Source organism: Simochromis diagramma, unplaced genomic scaffold (assembly GCF_900408965.1).
Source record: "Simochromis diagramma unplaced genomic scaffold, fSimDia1.1 OVJJ01000802.1, whole genome shotgun sequence".
Taxonomy (NCBI): domain Eukaryota; kingdom Metazoa; phylum Chordata; class Actinopteri; order Cichliformes; family Cichlidae; genus Simochromis; species Simochromis diagramma.
In genome coordinates, this window is record NW_024387492.1 from 10,380,672 (window position 1) to 10,397,922 (window position 17,251).

A 17,251-nucleotide genomic window follows, 5' to 3' on the forward strand; every position below is an offset into this window, starting at 1 on the left:
TATTGGCTGCCAGAGCTTTTATTGCAATCTTACTTCACTCTTTGTACAGGTAGAAACGACAGTACCATACAAGTTGTTTTGAACAATAGTTTTTTGAGAAGGTCTTTTAAAGTCCTCTTTTTGACCTTGGTTACATATTCACTCATTTTCAGGTCAGTCTATGCACCTGACTGCTTTCATCATTCAAGGCATCATTCAAATCAAATAATTCAAATACCAAAGATAACAGTTTGGGTTTCAATTCCCAAAGAACTATTATATGAAGACTTTGCATATAGGTATGCCAATTACACAAGAACTGGACTGTAACAACAGGTCTTATGGAGTGATGAAAAATTTCAAAGAGATCCAGATTTTAAACTTTTGTTTCAAACCATGGGTCGTGTGTCAGGAGAGGTATAACATGAGTGCCATCTGTAAAACATAGTGGGGGCTCTGTAACAGTTTGGGGTTGCATTTCAGTCAGTGGTGTTGGAGCATATGATAAAGAAATGATGGGTGGCTCAACACTTTTGCACAGTACTGTAACGCTTGCTGCTTTCACGTGGCCTTTTATAAGTGTTCCCACTCTCCTGTAGTGACTTCTTCTTGGTTCTTTTTTCCCCCATCTTGCACTGCCTTTGCCCTTTTTTCTGTCTCACGCTTGTTTTCACTCTCTGCTCACTCTTTTAGCGCTCGGCCTTTGACTGCGGGTGTCAAAAAAAAAAGGCAAATGTGATGAAGGACTGCTTCCCAGCAATGCACAGACACATTCAGTAAATGTACTGACTGGCCACTGGTCTCAGCATCACTGCCTCGTGAGTCTGTGAATAGGGGAGGAGGTGCCGGCTGTCTCAGCATGTGATGTGACAAAGAAAGCAGAGGAAATAAAGGCGAAAAATGTTTTCTTCTATATTTTAAGAAATAAACGAGGAGGAGAACGAGAGGAAGGATGTATCTTCAGTATCTGCACACCTTGCACGGGTACACTGGGAATTGTTAAATATGTGCTATAAACATCCATGATACAGTCCGATAATGACACATCCCACCTTGCAGGAGACTCTTGGAGTCTTTTCACATTGTTGCCTTCACAAGACCACAAGAGGGACATGAGGGAGGCTTTGTCCTTACCTTCAATGCTACAGTGTCACTGGGTTTTGCTAAGAATAACAGCTGTGTAAAGTTTATTTTAAAAAGTGTTCATGCTTTGTTCGTTTTTTATACACTCAACATTTCTTGTCCCGAGTATTATGTGCTTTATAAAGATTCTACATTCACTGAACTTTTAATTCAAGGCCAACAGATATGTGAAGGCTTTATATGCGTGCCAGTGAATCCTCACAGATCTCGTGCAGGCATGTTAGTTTTAAAAAAATGCTTTGATGTGAATACGTTTTGCCTTTAAAACAGAATTCTTGCCTGTTGCCTTGTTGAAAGTTCAAAATCTGCACAAGTCTAAGAGACAGTTGTCCTTAGACAACTATAGAAATGAACTATAGACTGTAATATTTAAAAAAAAAAAAAAAAAAAAAAAAATGTTGATAGCCATATCCATCTAGGTCCCTGTGAGATTAGGCATGACCAAATATCTAGACAAAAGGGCTATGGGAAGTTGTTAGCCATTGCCAAGTAGCAACTTCCAGACCTGAAAATGGCAGCTACAGGCTTGATCGTAAAGTTGATCCTCGTAGGCTCCCATATTAAAATGCACAACAGCGTTAAAAAGCCAGGCCTTAGTCTCTGTGGATAGTTTACCTTTTGCCTTCAGAACTGCAGCACATCCACGATGCCAATTTCCTGTTCCACCACATCCCAAAGGTGCTCTTCTGGATTGAGATGAGGTGACTGTGGAGGCAATCACTGTTCTTTTTTTTTTTCGTTACTTTGCACGTTCTCCCTGTGTTTGTGTTTGGGTCCTCTGGCTTCCTCCCACAGTCTAAAAACGTGCAGTAGGTAGGGTTAGGTTAATTGGTGATTTCAAATTGCCCACAGGTGTGAGAGGGAGTGTGACTGGCTGCCTGTCTCTCTGTGTTAGCCCTGCAACAGACTGGCATTGTGCTCTCTTTTCTAAATTTAATATCTTCTGGCTGCAAAGAACCAACATGGCGGTGGCTGATACCTATTGATGGGGCTTAAAAATATAGTGGGCTGACATCACGGTGGCTGTTTTAATTACAGTCTATGACTAAGGCTAGTGCTGACTAAATAGCTTTATTAGCAATTAGCAACATTCACTAGCAAAATAACAGGAATGAAACAACACGAAGAGCTGACTCGGTCTACTGAAGTCTAAACAAGAAGAATAGCACGCACCTAATTTTTTAACCACTTTATTTACGCACAACTTTAAATCTGAATACAGCCTATGGGGTTGAGTTATACAATGCCAGTTCTGAAAATGATGTAATCATAGTCCAATCAAAAGTTAAAATAAATGTATTTGCAAATTGCATTGCAATAGTTTAACAGTAGAACATAAAACACATCAGATAAACTGAGGAAATGAACAGTTTTACCAAAAAATAAATTAATATAGGAAATTTGAATTTCACAACAGCAATGTTTTAGCACTTACTGCTGTGTAACATCATCTCTTTTTAAACAACAGTCTGTAAACATCTGGGAACTGAGGAGACCACCTGCTGGAATTTTGAGACAGGAAAGTTGTCCCATTTTTGTTTGATACAAGATTCTAGCTGCTCAACAATCCTTTGTCTTTACTTGTCGTATTTTTCATTTCACAATGCTGCAAATGTTTTTCAGTTGGTGAAAGACCTGGGTTGGGGCAGCCATGTTCAGCACCCAGACTCTACTCCTACATAGCCATGCTATTCTAACAAATACAGTATGTGGTTTAACATTTTCTTGCTGAAGCATGCAAAGCCTTCTCTGAAAAAGATGTCATCTAGATGGGAGGATATGTTGCACTAATACCTCCATATACCTTTTAGTATTGATGGTGCCTTTCCAGATGTGCAAGCTGACAATTCCATAGGCATAAATGCAACCTGACACCATTAGAGATGTAGGATTTGTAAGTAAGAGCTGATAGCGAGCCAAATCAAATCTCTCTCCTCTTTAGTCTGGGCAAAATTATCTGTAAAGACGAAAGGCGGTCTCACCAATGTCGTGGAGCCCAGAACATTGTCGAAGGGTCCAGTCCAAACCACAGGATTGGATTTGTACCGCTAGTTTGAAACTATGTACCAAGAAGTCAAAGGGAGGCAGAAATGTTATTGAAACAAATGCTTCAGGAACATTTTGTTTTTTATTAAAATTGATATTAAACGTTACCCAAATGCTTATTTGAAACAGTAAGAAAACAACCGATAAATCTGCTCATTCCTTTTTTTAAAAGCAGGAACACTCTGATTTATGGTTTAATGCTGTGTTTACAGTTCATCTGATTAGGACCATTAGCAACACGTAATTACCGTAACATGAAGGTCATGTTGACATCTCCAGAGAAACAGGTACAGAGCGGCAGGTCAGCCATCTTTATCTGATTTAGTTGGAGCCTGTGGGTAAAGGTTGTATCTGTTTTTCTTGTCAGAACTAGTTCAAGTTTATGAGTAAATTGAGGTGTTACGTCCCTGCAGTGCCTCCCTTCATCTGTCACAGTTTTATCCCTGTTTTCTATCAGCGCCTCACCTTCTACTTCCACTTATCTCCCTCCAGCCAAATGTCTTATCAGCCTTTTCAACCACGAATGAATGTTAATGAACTTTTCTCATCTTCTTTCTTTTCTCTCCTCAGCTCACCTCACATGATGTAAGTGAATATCATTACAAGGGGCCTTACATTGAGGCCCGAGTCACTGCATGTGCCTGTGCGTTTGTGTACGTACGAGCATGTGCGATCAGGAGCGTGCTTTTTAAAACGAGAGCACGGCTGTTTGCCTCCTCGAGCCGGAGGGGTGGGTGGGGGGCTGCCTACGGTTAACATTTGTTTCCTGAAATGAGCTGGTTTGAAGGCTTTTTATGTAAAGCCCTGTTTTTTCCCCATGTTGTTACGTCCCTAATAGCAGGTGTCTCATTACACTGAAACCTCTCAGCACACATAGGAGGGAAATAAAAGCATGATATTTTTTTGAGAAGCATATTCCTGGTAATTATCCCAAAATAGACCAAAGGTTCAGCTGCTTGATGCCTCCATCTTTGGTATTTCAATTATTTTCTGGAGGCAAAGAAAATAATCCAAAATTATTTTGAGATTTTTTTTGTTGTTGTTGCTGGTCTCATGTGTTGTTGGGTATCTGCCTAGGTCTTTGACATGAGTCACTAGGCACTTCATGTGACTGCTTAGCTTATGAATGAGAACACCCCCACCCAGCCCCCAGTCCACTGACAAAAGGTGGCCAAACAGCTGTTGCCTGGAAACCAAAACTGGTTACCATATTGCTATGCTGTGCTGCCATGAATCTCCCCCTACTTTTCCTTGTCGCTCAGCATTTGAACGTTTCATTCAGTGCGTGATGGTCACTCTTTCTTTCGTTTTTGCTGTTTCAAAACAGAAGAATTGATGTTATTTCTAAGTACTTTCAACAGGTTGCCGAAGCATGTAACAAACAAAAACGATGGCCAGAGGTAAGTATGAAAAATAATGACTGAATTCAAAGTGACGGTGATGGTTGCACCAAATGATTAAAGGAGTAAGAGCAGCACTCTCGGTACCTATAACAGTACAGTATTACATGAAAAACTGTGGAAAACGGTGTGACTTTTAAGCAGAGCGCACAGATGCTCACAAAAAACGAAGAAGGATCTGTTTCTGCTGTAAACACAAACACATATAAGGTGCTGAAATGAGATGGTAAATCTACAGTCCCCACACTGCAAACCCCAAGAAACTAGCAGAACTACTAAAATAAGGCAGTTGATTGCCTTCATGTGCTTAAGCTGATAATCTTCCAAGTCAAACATTAGAAGAAATATAATTTTTGGATTTACTGTATGTAAATGCTAACTAAAGTTAAATGAAATTGCTTTTAATGGCTGGATGGATGGATCATGTGGTTTTAGTCTTAGTGTTGCTTACTGAAATCCCATTACTTCTGCCAAGAACTGTACCTTCTCAAAATAAATGCTACAGTTACTGATAAAAACAAAAACAAAAAATGGAATGCTGTGTGAATGTAAATAAAAACATAATCTCATAAACGTATATTTTACTCACAACAGAACATAGAAAACAAATCAAATGTTTGAAGTGATAAAATTAAACATTTCAGGAAAAAGATTGATTAAAAAGTTGGGACAGGAGCAACAAAATGTTAGCAAAAGTCAGTGTAAGGTTCTGAAAAGAAGGTTCTGAAAAGAAAATTGCAGGAGGAACTAATCAGTAACCTGACTGGGTATAAAAAGAGCATCTTAGACAGGCAGAGCTTCTCAGAAGTAAAGATGGCTAGAGGTTCACAGATCTACAAAAGCAGCCTCTTTCTTCAAATTTTGGAACATTTTCTAAATAATGTAATAATCTACAATACATAATATCATCAAAAATATCCAGAGAATTAATATTAATCAATACTGGATGCTTCTTGTTGTCAGGTGGCACTGCATTAAAAACAGGCATGAGTCTGCCGTGGAAAAGACTGCATGGGAACACTTTTAGATATCACTGTTTGTGAAGGCAGACTACAAATGCACACTTAACCTCTGTCGTGTGCACACGATCCAGGAATAATGCCCTTCTTCTCAGGATGAAAGGTTATTTAAAATGAACTGAAGTAAAGTGGAAAATTGTTCTGTGGTCAGATGAATCAAAATCTCAAATTCTTTTTGGCAAACACGGACACCATGTCCCCAGATTAAAGTGGAAAGGGATCATCCAGCTTGTTATCAGCACTCTCTGAGCGTACATTAGTGCTTATGGACTTGGCAGCTTGCGCATCTGGAAAGGCACCATCAATGCTGAAAGGTATATTCAGGTTTTTTATACAGATTACGTTTTTGTTTTGTTTTCACAAAGGAGGCCTTGCATGCTTCGGCAAGGCAATAATAAACTGTATACTACATCTATTATCACACTGTAGCTTCATAAAAGAAGAGTCTGGATGCTGAACTGGCCTTTCTTCGAGCTTCGAGCCTATAGGCTCAGGTAAGGAGAGCGCGCAAGAACCTGCAGGAGGCTCGATGAGAGAGAGACGGAGACGTGCAAAGTCTCTCTCTCTCTCTCTCTCCTCCCTCCCGCCCGTGACGATACTCCGTTTTAAAGCCACCCTCGATCGTCCCCTCCGGTCCTCCTCCTCCGTCTCGCATTCACCTTCCTCACCGAGCTCAACATCAGCCAATGCTTCACGGCACTCCTACCCTGCGTGTCTATCCCATGCGTGGGAAGCACAGCAAAAACGAGGGCTTCACTTGAGTGAGTGAAAAGAAGCGATCGACGGAAAAGCGGGAATCGTTTCATCAGTTTTCATTGCTGAGTTTTTCGGAGGAAGCGGCTCCTGATATTAGCGAGAATCTCTGGTTTTTATCACGGTGGTAGGTATTCTTAACTTTTTAGAAAAAAAATCGTAGTATCGAAAGAAAAACAGGTTTATAGACTGTTTATTTGATAAGACTGATTTTATAAACGGCGTTTGTCTCTTTAGAGTTTTATGTGGTAAGAGCTGCTGTGATTTCAGGACCACGGAGAGCTCTCAGGGCACCTTTAGTGGAACTTTCAAAAGGAAAATCTGCCCACAGCTATTTTCTATTCATTTCTAAATTAATATTATACTACTACTTAATTTTAACAGATCTCTGAATACTGGACATTGGATCATTCAAAGTTATTACTGATTCTATATATTAATTTTTATGTCTATATTATGCATTTGATATGTGAAAACAAATAGAAATTGTATGCTAGAAGACAGCAAGAATTGTTCTTGTTTCCCTTTGTTTAAGGTTTGTAAGTAATTTTTTGTAAGTTATTTTTCAAAGTTACTTGAAAACTTACTACTCCACCTTGCTGTCTCATAACAAGACTTGTCCTTTGGTCTCCTCATATAATTCAAGCTAAAAGGCACATTCACCTTGAAAAAGACCCTTTTTAATTAACAAAGCAATCTTCTTGTTCTCCTGCTGCCAACAGGACAGAGAGACGGCATCGTGGAGCTATGAATGAGTCGCTGGTGGTGAACGACTCTTCTGCGACTCCTGCATCAGGAGAAGCTCTCCCGTGGATAGAGGCTGAGTCTTCGGACCGGAACGGCAGCCTGGAATTCTCCACCGCCGCATTAGATTTCCCTATCAACCCATGGGACATCATGCTCTGTATGTCAGGCACCGTGATCGCCTGTGAGAACGCCATAGTGGTAGCAATCATCTTCTACACGCCCACGCTGAGGACTCCCATGTTTGTGCTGATCGGGAGCCTGGCCACAGCCGACCTGCTGGCCGGCATGGGATTAATTCTGAACTTTGTGTTTCAGTATGTGATCTCCTCTGAGACTATCAGCCTTATCACTGTAGGCTTTTTAGTGGCCTCCTTCACTGCATCCATCAGCAGCCTCTTAGCCATTACGGTAGACCGCTACTTCTCCCTCTACAATGCCCTGACATACTTCTCAGAGAAGACACTGCAGTACGTTCACTTGATGTTAGTGGGCACCTGGGGGGTGTCTCTGTTCCTGGGCTTGCTGCCGGTGCTCGGCTGGAACTGCCTGGGCGAGCCGGCCTCCTGCAGCATTGTCCGCCCTCTGACCCGGAGCAACGTCATGCTCTTGGCCACCTCCTTCTTTGCCATCTTTGTGCTTATGCTGACCCTTTACTTCAAGATCTGCAAGATCGTGTGCCACCACGCCCACCAGATCGCCCTCCAACAACACTTTTTTGCCACTTCGCATTATGTCGCCACCAAGAAAGGGGTGTCCACTTTGGCCATCATCTTGGGGACGTTTGGTGCCAGCTGGCTTCCCTTTGCCATCTACTGTCTCGTGGGTGAGAGGGAGTATCCGTCAGTGTACACTTATGCTACGCTGCTGCCGGCCACCTACAACTCCATGATCAACCCCATCATCTACGCCTACAGAAACGCTGAGATCCAGCGCTCCATCTACATGCTTCTCTGTGGCTGCTTTCAAGCCAACGGAGCTTATCGGTCCAGGTCACCAAGTGAGGTCTAAAAAAGGTGCTACAGCTTGCTGCGTGTGTGTATCTCTGTGTGTGTGTGTGTGTGTGTGTGTGTGTGTGTGTGTGTGAGTGAGAGAGAGAGAGAGAGAGAGAGAAAGAGAGAGCATGCATGTGTGTGCGTTAATGGCCGAGCAAAAAGACAAACCCAGTAATCATCGACAATCTGCTTACAGTTGACAGTGAATGCTTTAAAAAACAAAAAACAAAGCAGGCGTGATGTTCGAAATGTGTCTCTCATGCATACTGTGTCTGCACTTTATTAGCCTATGTCTCAACACAAGTTAGGGGGAGAGTTTGGAAATGCTGTGAACAAGAAACTTTTGTTTTTTTGTTTTGTTTTTAAAAAAAGACAAAGCAAACCTGTGAATGTACTTAAGTGGAAAAAATAGGAATGGAAATCTTGCACTTTATTCAATGTTTTTTTCAAATGCCAAAGCAGTATTGTAATGCCCTTAATGTGTTTAAGCATTTGAACCTGTGAGTAACCTTGTGCCATTTTTCTATTTTGTATTGTACTGTCTTTGATGTCCATTTTGTACAAGAGGAATAAAGAGATAAAATCAAGTGGTGGCTCAAGTATGTGATCCATATTAGTGCACTTTCTGTGTGTGTGTGTGTGTGTGTGTGTGTGTGTGTGTGTGTGTATTACACACAATGTTTTCTTTTCTTTTAGTTTTTTACATCCTAGTACCATCCAAGTACCTTGTTCTAGTTCAAACCTAGACACATATGATTGCTTGCTCAGTTTTTGCGTGTCATATATGTGTGCTTGTGAGTGGTTAAGAAAAACCTGGAGGTACCACAAACGTGTGAAAGCATGAGCCACGTGATCTTGGTTACTTAGCAGGTGAGACATAAGGCTGCGGAAGTCAAATTAGCATTTCTTTCACGTAATTTACTAACCCCTACGTAACATTCGCAGCCCCTGCTGGCCTTGGTATGCGTTCGCATTGAAAATATATGATGCACTCTGTCTGGGTAGCGCAGGAAATGAGAAAGGTTTTCTGGACCTTATCTTGCTTCATCCCATCGACATCTCTAGTTATGATTCAAGAGTAGAGCAGCTGAATGCACGTGTACGGGTGTGTGACAAAGTGAGAAGAATGATCATAATGGGTCCGTGTCACCTGTTAAACACAAAGTAAACCCGGCAGCCTGCGTAGCGACTGATGCAGCCGTTTATCTGCCAGCCTGTCCGTGGTTTTCAGAGCCTCGCAGGAATGAAGATAACTTTGTAGACCAGGAGACTTAAGCTTTTCTCCTCTCCTTCAATAACTTCTTCTTCCACATCCTGCTTTTACACAATACTTCACATTCCTTACTTTTTCTTAATTGAAAATACAGCATATACAGCATGCAATACCCAGCTTTAACCTAGGTGAAAGCTACTTTGATGACTGCATCATTAGTTCTTTAAAATGAAATTACTGAGCATTGAAACACTATTTAATTACTGAGAACAAACCTACATGCACAGTTAAATCGTTAATAAATTCAAAAATACAAGCTCTAATTAATGCTGACCAGCATGCCAGTAAAATGAAATGATTGGAAGCTCTAGAACTGACTCGATAATTGTAAGCGCTGTATCTTTGTAACTAACTTGTACCTGCAGAAGATGCTTGAAATCTCAAAAGCTTCATGTCAGGCTGAGCCTCTCCTGTCGAGAGACCTCGGACAACTTTATCACATCAGTGGCACTGAGGTGCAATCTAATCTGTGCAATCAGGCACGGAGCCTTTCTTAGTAGGGGTTTGTCCTCAACACATGTCATCCCAAGTGAACATTTCTCTGTGTGCCCCTTAAGCCTGCTCCTCTGGAAACTGCAGAATCTAATGGTAGTGCCTTTTCCTAAGATATACTTTATATACACAACTCACTGTGAGTAATGTATAGTATATCTTTCATCTTCATGGATGTTGGCCTCTGTGCTTTAGAGTCTCCTGTTGTTGGCAGAGGCATTCATAGAAGCCATTTATTGCTTTTGCTGATCTTCTCCAAGACGTCCACATACAGCCCACTAAATAAAGTCACTGTTCCCACCGCAGCTAAATTCTGTTTCGTGATGAAACACTTAAACACCCACATTGCCAATAAATCGTTGCAGAATCAGCTCAGTTTAATTATTCGGTTCTGCAGTAGTCGTGGTAACCAGCATGACCGAGAAGGCCACTGAGCAGGTGGGCCTATTCAGGTCACACTTTGGGAAGCGCTTCTCGTACCTCATTGAAACTAAAAACCAGTCATTCTGCAGCTCATGCAGCTAGTTTTAAACAATCATGGTACTCGAAAACTGCAGAAAAAACAGAAATGTGTTGAGGATATTGCGAGCTCAGAGCCTGCCATAGGGTGAGAGGCAGGGTACGCCCTGGACAGGTCACTATTGTCTCGCAGGGCTAATACAAACAACTATTCACACCTATTGGCACTTTAACTGCATGTCTTTGGACTGTGGGAGGAAGCCAGATTACCCAGAGAGAACCCACACAGGCACAGGGAGAACATGCAAACTCCAGATGGTGGATCTGAACCCAGGAACTACTTGTTGTGAGGCAAAGAGTGATAACCACTGCCCACCTTTGCAACAGGAAGTCATTAATTCAGTTAATTTTTTTCCAGACAGAATTTGTTTGACTTTTTTTTGTTCTCGTTGTTGTGTTTTTAAATGTCTGCACCAGATAATACATATTTTAGTCGTCAAATTATGCGTGAACTTTGAATTTAGTTGCATATTTTAGACTACACTGGCAAAGGTCGGGAGTAGAAACATTCTCTGTACTGTTCTTTCATTTTTAATTAATTTTTTTAAGCAAATAACACACAATTGCTTTTCTCGTCTAGTTTTAATTTCAGCCAAATGAAAAGTGTTTTTTTCACTCCCACTTTTATTCGTCAGTTTAGTTTCAGTTGATGACAACCTTAACAGTTTCTGACAGATCTGTGATCATCATGAGCTTTGGATTTCTCCCAAAGGACACGATAGTATCCGAGGAAATTCCAACTAAATCCATCTTTGTTTTTTCTTGTTTTTAGGTTTCTATCCTTCCCTCCATCTTTTCTGCTCTTGATTCGCTGATAGCAGTCTGATTGGTGCATACGCAGCCTATTCTTTATACTTGTTTAAGAGAAAATAACAGCTCTGCATGGAACAAGTAGTTGCTTTTATAGAGTATTTTCTTGCAAGATAAATTTCGACACAGACTTAGACTTGCTTGCCATTTCTGCTGGCATTCACAAGTACTGTATGTGTGCTACTGTTCCTGCCTCTTACTTTGTCCCAATAATAGCTCTTACACAACAACACCACAAAGGTCAGTGTGTTTGCTCCTCGTGAAAGCTATCAACTTTATCAGTCACCACTCTGAAAGCAGTGGAGCCTTCAGTCAGTTTAGGGCTGATCACAAAGTGGGGTAAAGGTGAAGGATGCTGAGGGCCGCTAATGCGCTGCATGAAGAAGACTGGCCGCTTTGAGAGCAGGAGATGTTTGTTCAACTTGTTTTTTTCTCTGCCTTAACAGATGTTGCTTTCGGTCACTCACCAAATCAGGCAACCATCTGTTTGTTCGCAGGGCTTAGAAAGTAAACCTGTGGCAACAGTCTAAAAGTGCTCATGTACTTTTTAGGCCTTCGATTTCTAAAATGTTACATTTCTAAGATCCAGCTCACAGGCTACATTAAATCTCTTGGAAAGAGATTCGGATTTCTCCACTGTTTCTTCTCTTTCTTCTTTCTTTTTTTTGGGGGGAGGGTTTCATTTTTGTAAAAACCGTGAAGTGATTCCAGTGTGCTTTGGACGGGTAGTTTGCATTAGTTGTTATATAGATTTATTCTTCCTGTGATGGTGCAAAGAATATGTGTTTATCAAGTTATTTTCTTAAATGTAATTTTTAATGTTCCACTTGCAACAACCTACTGGTATCAATCACATTAAACATGGCGCATTCAGATCACTCCTTCAAACCTGTGGATAAACTGGTGGATTTCACTTTCTTGTGTTTATTTTAACCAAAGAAATCATTCTGTCATCGTGCACTTTACTTGTCTTCTGTCAAGTTCGGTTTTTTTTAAATGCAATGGATTGTGTCTTCTAAAGCTTTTGATGTCTTTCATAGGTTTATGTGACTAATGATGACGTCCTGCGCTTACACTGACATCTCTTTGAGCTTCATGTTTAAAATTACATTAAAAAGCATACAAATTCAACACAATTAACTACATATATTATGTCTGCTTCATTTGGAATGATTGAAGAAATGGATAACTCTCACTGCCACGAAACTGCTGCTCAGTCATTTCTCCAATTGATTTTGATCTGCTGAACATAGGTGACGTAAAGGTCTGTTACCCCCAAACAGTTAATGCGAAGTTGCTGTAAAATGTACTGAATTTAACTTCTGCACTTCAATCACATAAAAATTGTTAGATTTAAAATACACTGTGTTGATGTGTTTACGGACCTAATTGTAGTGCTTGTCATTACAACGGGCAGATCATGCAGTGTGAAAAAAACCCATATTTTTATTAATTAAAAGTCAATCAATACTTGGTATTATTTATTCTTCAACACAGCATGAACTCTCTTTGGCAAGCTTCCTTGCAATTTCTTTAAATTCAGAAATACTTCTCCAGATTCCTTGAGGTCTACTTTGGATGTCAGCCACCTTTCTCAATCAGACATGTTCCAGTTGGTATTGCATCGTGGACCAAATCCTTATTGGCTCCTTAAAAGCAAAATCTAAAGAAATGAGTTGTGACTCAAGACTTCTGCACAACATCGTGAAAGTGCACTGAAATTCACCCACGGCCCTTCACTTAAATATTACATCCATTAGACCCAATACAGGATAGCAGAAGTGCTTGAATTATGTAATGCTTGATCCGTGCAGACCTGCGCACAAGTCCACAGTTGAACGATTCCATCATTAATAACATTAATTACAGCAGTGTAGCAAATGCTCTCCACAGAAACACCACCGTTACTGAGTTAGCCATTAGCTTGATGGAAAATGCTTTAGTACTATTGATTGTGTAATCATGCAAACCTTTCCACCTTTCTTCTCTCAGGGTTGTCTTTTCATATTTAGATGAAAGTGATGCTGCAAGAATGGTTGACAGACAGCAAAAAGTGTCAGTAACATGTTATCTTATTCTCCAATGTGAGCTTGGTGATAATCCAATAATGGTGATTGTTAGACGCATGTGCAAACATGTTACCTGGGTAAGCAAAGACAATCCCATCCCAGCTAGATGAAAGTTTTCTTTAAAATAAAGTACACGCCACTTGTGTTTTTGTGTACGCAATTGTCATGGCTAAATTACCAGATTGCCTGTGGGCGACTGTACATGTGCAGTATGTATGCTGTCTGTAGTCTCTGCTGTAGATTGTCCTTGCGTGTTCTATGAAGGATTATAAATGGACGAGAGTGCGTTCAGGAAAGAGACGCCATCCCTAAAGCTCTTCCTTCTCAGAATAACACTACGTGACGTGTTGAGTGTAACTAAGGGACATTTTTCAAGGTACAATGAGCTCAGTAGTAAGTGTTGTGGACACTCAGCAACTGTTTGACATTTAAGCTTTGTACCTGCGGCGCCTAACAATGTTTGCTCAAGAAGTTAAACACATAAAAAGGACCGAATGTCCCCTATGAATAGATGATCCTTGCAATATTTATAGATATAGTAGATCCCATTTTAGAGAGTCGAATGTTTTTCGCATGATTGAAGTATGATCATGTGATTGGTTTGGAAGTTTGATCACAGCTTTTTGCAGAGTTGACTGTTACTGCATATACAGCAGCTGTCTGAAGCAAATAAACCACAACGTACAGATTTCTCTGTATATCAGTGTGCTGCCTCTAAAGTGATATGCATTACACGGCTGCAAGAGCGCACAGTAAACAAATCACTGCATGATCAATTTGGTTTCAATTCCAGGAAACGCTTTTGCATACGGATGAACAATCTTTGCTTAACTTCAGCAAAAAACAGCCCTTTTTAATGTGTCCATTAAATGCGGAAACATTCTTAGCGTATTATCTAACTCGATTACTGTAACAGAAAAATAATAAACCATCGAATAATTAACAATTTCAGGCTCTACTGGTTTTCCATGATGGATAATTTTGCTGGTTCTCCATAACCTTGATAACAAGCTACTGCTTGAGTATTTGGAGAATTATAGTAGATGTCTTTGAAGTATTTGAAAACACTGAAGACTGATTAGTTGAGCCATCAGCCTTTCTTTAGCTTTTCTGTAGAAAGGAGTTAAGAAAACATTTAAATTCTTAAAATAGTTCCTTAAAATAAAGTAACAAGAGGAAGTGTTGCAGTTAATGATCCGGTGACTGCAGCTGTGCAGCAATTTCTGCGTGCTTGCAGGCACTGATACTGCTGGTAGCAAGCCAGTGCTGTCCAACTTGTGACAGCAGGAAGATGGAGCTGTCAGGCAGGGGGAGAAGAGGGAAACCACAGAGGAGGTTCATAGATTTAGTGGAGGAGGACAGAGGGGTGAGAGAGGGGCATGCTATGGATAGGGTGAGATGCAGGAAGATGGTACTTTATGGTGATGTCTAAAGGAAGCAGTCGAAAGAAAAGATGAAGTATTCAGATTGGATCGCGTGTGGTATAAGATCTACTGTACAATACAGACATGGCAGTGTTAATAATTCCACATGGTCAGTGCCAGTTTCTTGGAGGAGATCATCATGTAAGCTGAGGCGCTGTATATGTTTGTAATTTACTGTTGAGGAGGAAAAACAGAAGGAGGGGAGTGTGTTTGTGTGCATGAAGCAACTACCGGTAATAAAAAATCAAACACCTTATGGCTATAACTCAATTCCCATTAAAGCGTCATTTCCGCAGCCAGATCAAATTGACCGAAACATTATCTCAGTGATGTTGATCAATTATGTAAACATGCCAGGGGCTCAGCTATGTTCTGAATTGGATATGTATGGTATAAATAGGTAATTTTACAGTTCATTACAGTGGTTCAAGCAAGGTGAGGAAGTATAATGCGGGGGGAAGTCTTTAATGCGCTGCAGGTCAACTTGTCCTCAAGATATAAAGCCAAATAATGAGGTAGCTCACACTTCTACGGATGATTGTGTGGTTTTTGGATGTGGTGACACTGCAGGCACTTCTGTCTTTGGATCCAGCTCTCATTTACTCACACCTTTCATCCTGACCCATTACCTCCCATCAACTCACCGTGTATGATGCTCATGTCCTCTTCCTCACACCGAGTGAACCCTCCTACCCCAGAGTAACCATCACAGCCTTACAGCTTAACGCTTCAAAGACACTGTTGTGACACACGCTACCTCCCCAGCACGACACGATTACGCCCGTCATCGTCCTGACTTTAATTTTTACCTGCCTCAGGTCTCATTTTCTTTTTCAGCATGAACTAATTACTAATTAGGTGATATGTCACCACTATGAGCACAGCAATGATGACTAACAGAGAAAATAAGTATGGAGGGGATTTATTTAGCCATGCAGATGTAGATTTCAGGAATAAGACATAGTCTTTTCCAGGCATGATGACTCAACCCGTAATGATTAGCTGCTTTTAAGGATGGCAATTTACAAGAAATATGCTTTGGATGCTTTTATGCATCATTCAGGACTTGTTTAATATATCAATCCATCCAGTAATTCAATGCAGTTTGATTTGTAATGTCATCAAATCTCAGAAGAAAGTGTAAAAAAAAAAAAGGCATTTGTAACATTAATTAAGTCAGGAGTGCAAGAACTGGCTCCCTGCTGAGTCTCCAAGTAGATGCGTTGTAAAGTGAGAAAAACTGCAGGAGGAGCAGAGTGAGAAGAAGGCCTCAATTTTTGGACAGAAGAGTGACTGAATCTAGACGCACTGCTTCAAATTGTTCAAATCACGTTTATTTTTTAATTAAGATATCTCAGGTTGTTCATAATCTGTTTAATAATCAGTTTTTTGAATACTTTTACATTTTTACACTGAAATAAATAAATAAATAAATAAATGGGGGTGTTTGTTTTTGCCCAGCCCACTTGAAGTCGAATTGGGCACAGATGTGCATTTGAGCTTTGGAAATAATTTGCATGTAAAACATCATTGTCTAATAAAACGTGATGCTTTGGTATAGATTTAACAACTCTACCATCTCTGCATTAGGCTTTGCTTTGATAAGCTCTCGTGTTGAAGGGTGAAATATTAGGCTTTTTCTCTTATCTTCTCTCATATACTTACTGTTAATATAGTGGACGCCTGTATTAAACATGGCTAATGTTTCAAATAATGAGGAGTGTATCTGCAAGTAATCCTTGTGTGCCGAGAATTCTTGGCTTCGGGCTGTTTTTAATGTTGTCGGCTGCTATCAGTGAGAGCAGATATCCTTAACATAGTAACATGGTCATCTCAGGCACCAAGCAGCAGCTCCTTCAACCTGCTGTTCAAACCTTCTGCTTGTAAGAGGAACTATAGATGCCTGTTTCAAAAAGCAGGTGAAATAAGGGGCTGAGTGTCTGCAATGTGGCCAATATAAAATAAACATTGAACGTTTTTGCAAAGTGAGTACTTTTATATTTTAATACTATAATAAAGAAAACTAGCTAACATGTTTAAATGTAGGTGTGGATGTGAGTCTGTCGAGTAAAATGTAAACAGACTTTAGGTGAGCTGACCAAAAGGGACAGCGTCCAAAAAAACTTATGTAATGACATCTGACCCGGGTGGAGATGCTGGACCTTCACTGCAGCTCAAACATCGTTCTGTGTTAGAAACAAAAGAATTCAAAGTGACATCTGGCATTTTCATGCTCAAACAGACCTCTTTTTTTCAGTTATTTCATTGTTTTTAAGTCATGTACTTTCATGACTTCAGGAGACTTAACACGGTGTGGCATGAAATATGAAAGTGAACACAAGGTCACTCGCTGACTGCAGGAGGAGCAAGCAAAGGCTGAATGTGCAGGAAGCACATGGTAACAGCTGACCAAAAGTAAAGCTAAAAAGTTTTTTGGGTTTTTTTTGCATGGGAGTATTTGTTATTGATTTATTTCTAATTCAAGAAGTTTTTATTTTATAAAACCAATTATTTTAAATGAGCAATAAAATCAAATACAAGGTGAAAATGAATATTCAGAGACTGCAGTCACCAATTAAACCCCA

At 40.3% G+C, this 17,251-nt stretch overlaps 1 protein-coding gene across 1 annotated transcript; it reads left to right on the forward strand.

Annotated features, from left to right (window-relative positions):
* The first annotated feature begins 25 nt into the window (after window positions 1-25).
* Window positions 26-10,326, forward strand: LOC120724723 (G-protein coupled receptor 6). The gene is made up of 2 exons (XM_040017064.1): window positions 26-6,467; window positions 7,063-10,326. The coding sequence occupies exon 2, from the start codon at window positions 7,088-7,090 to the stop codon at window positions 8,093-8,095; it is 1,008 nt and encodes a 335-aa protein (XP_039872998.1). The 5' UTR covers window positions 26-6,467; window positions 7,063-7,087; the 3' UTR covers window positions 8,096-10,326.
* The last annotated feature ends 6,925 nt before the right edge of the window (window positions 10,327-17,251 follow it).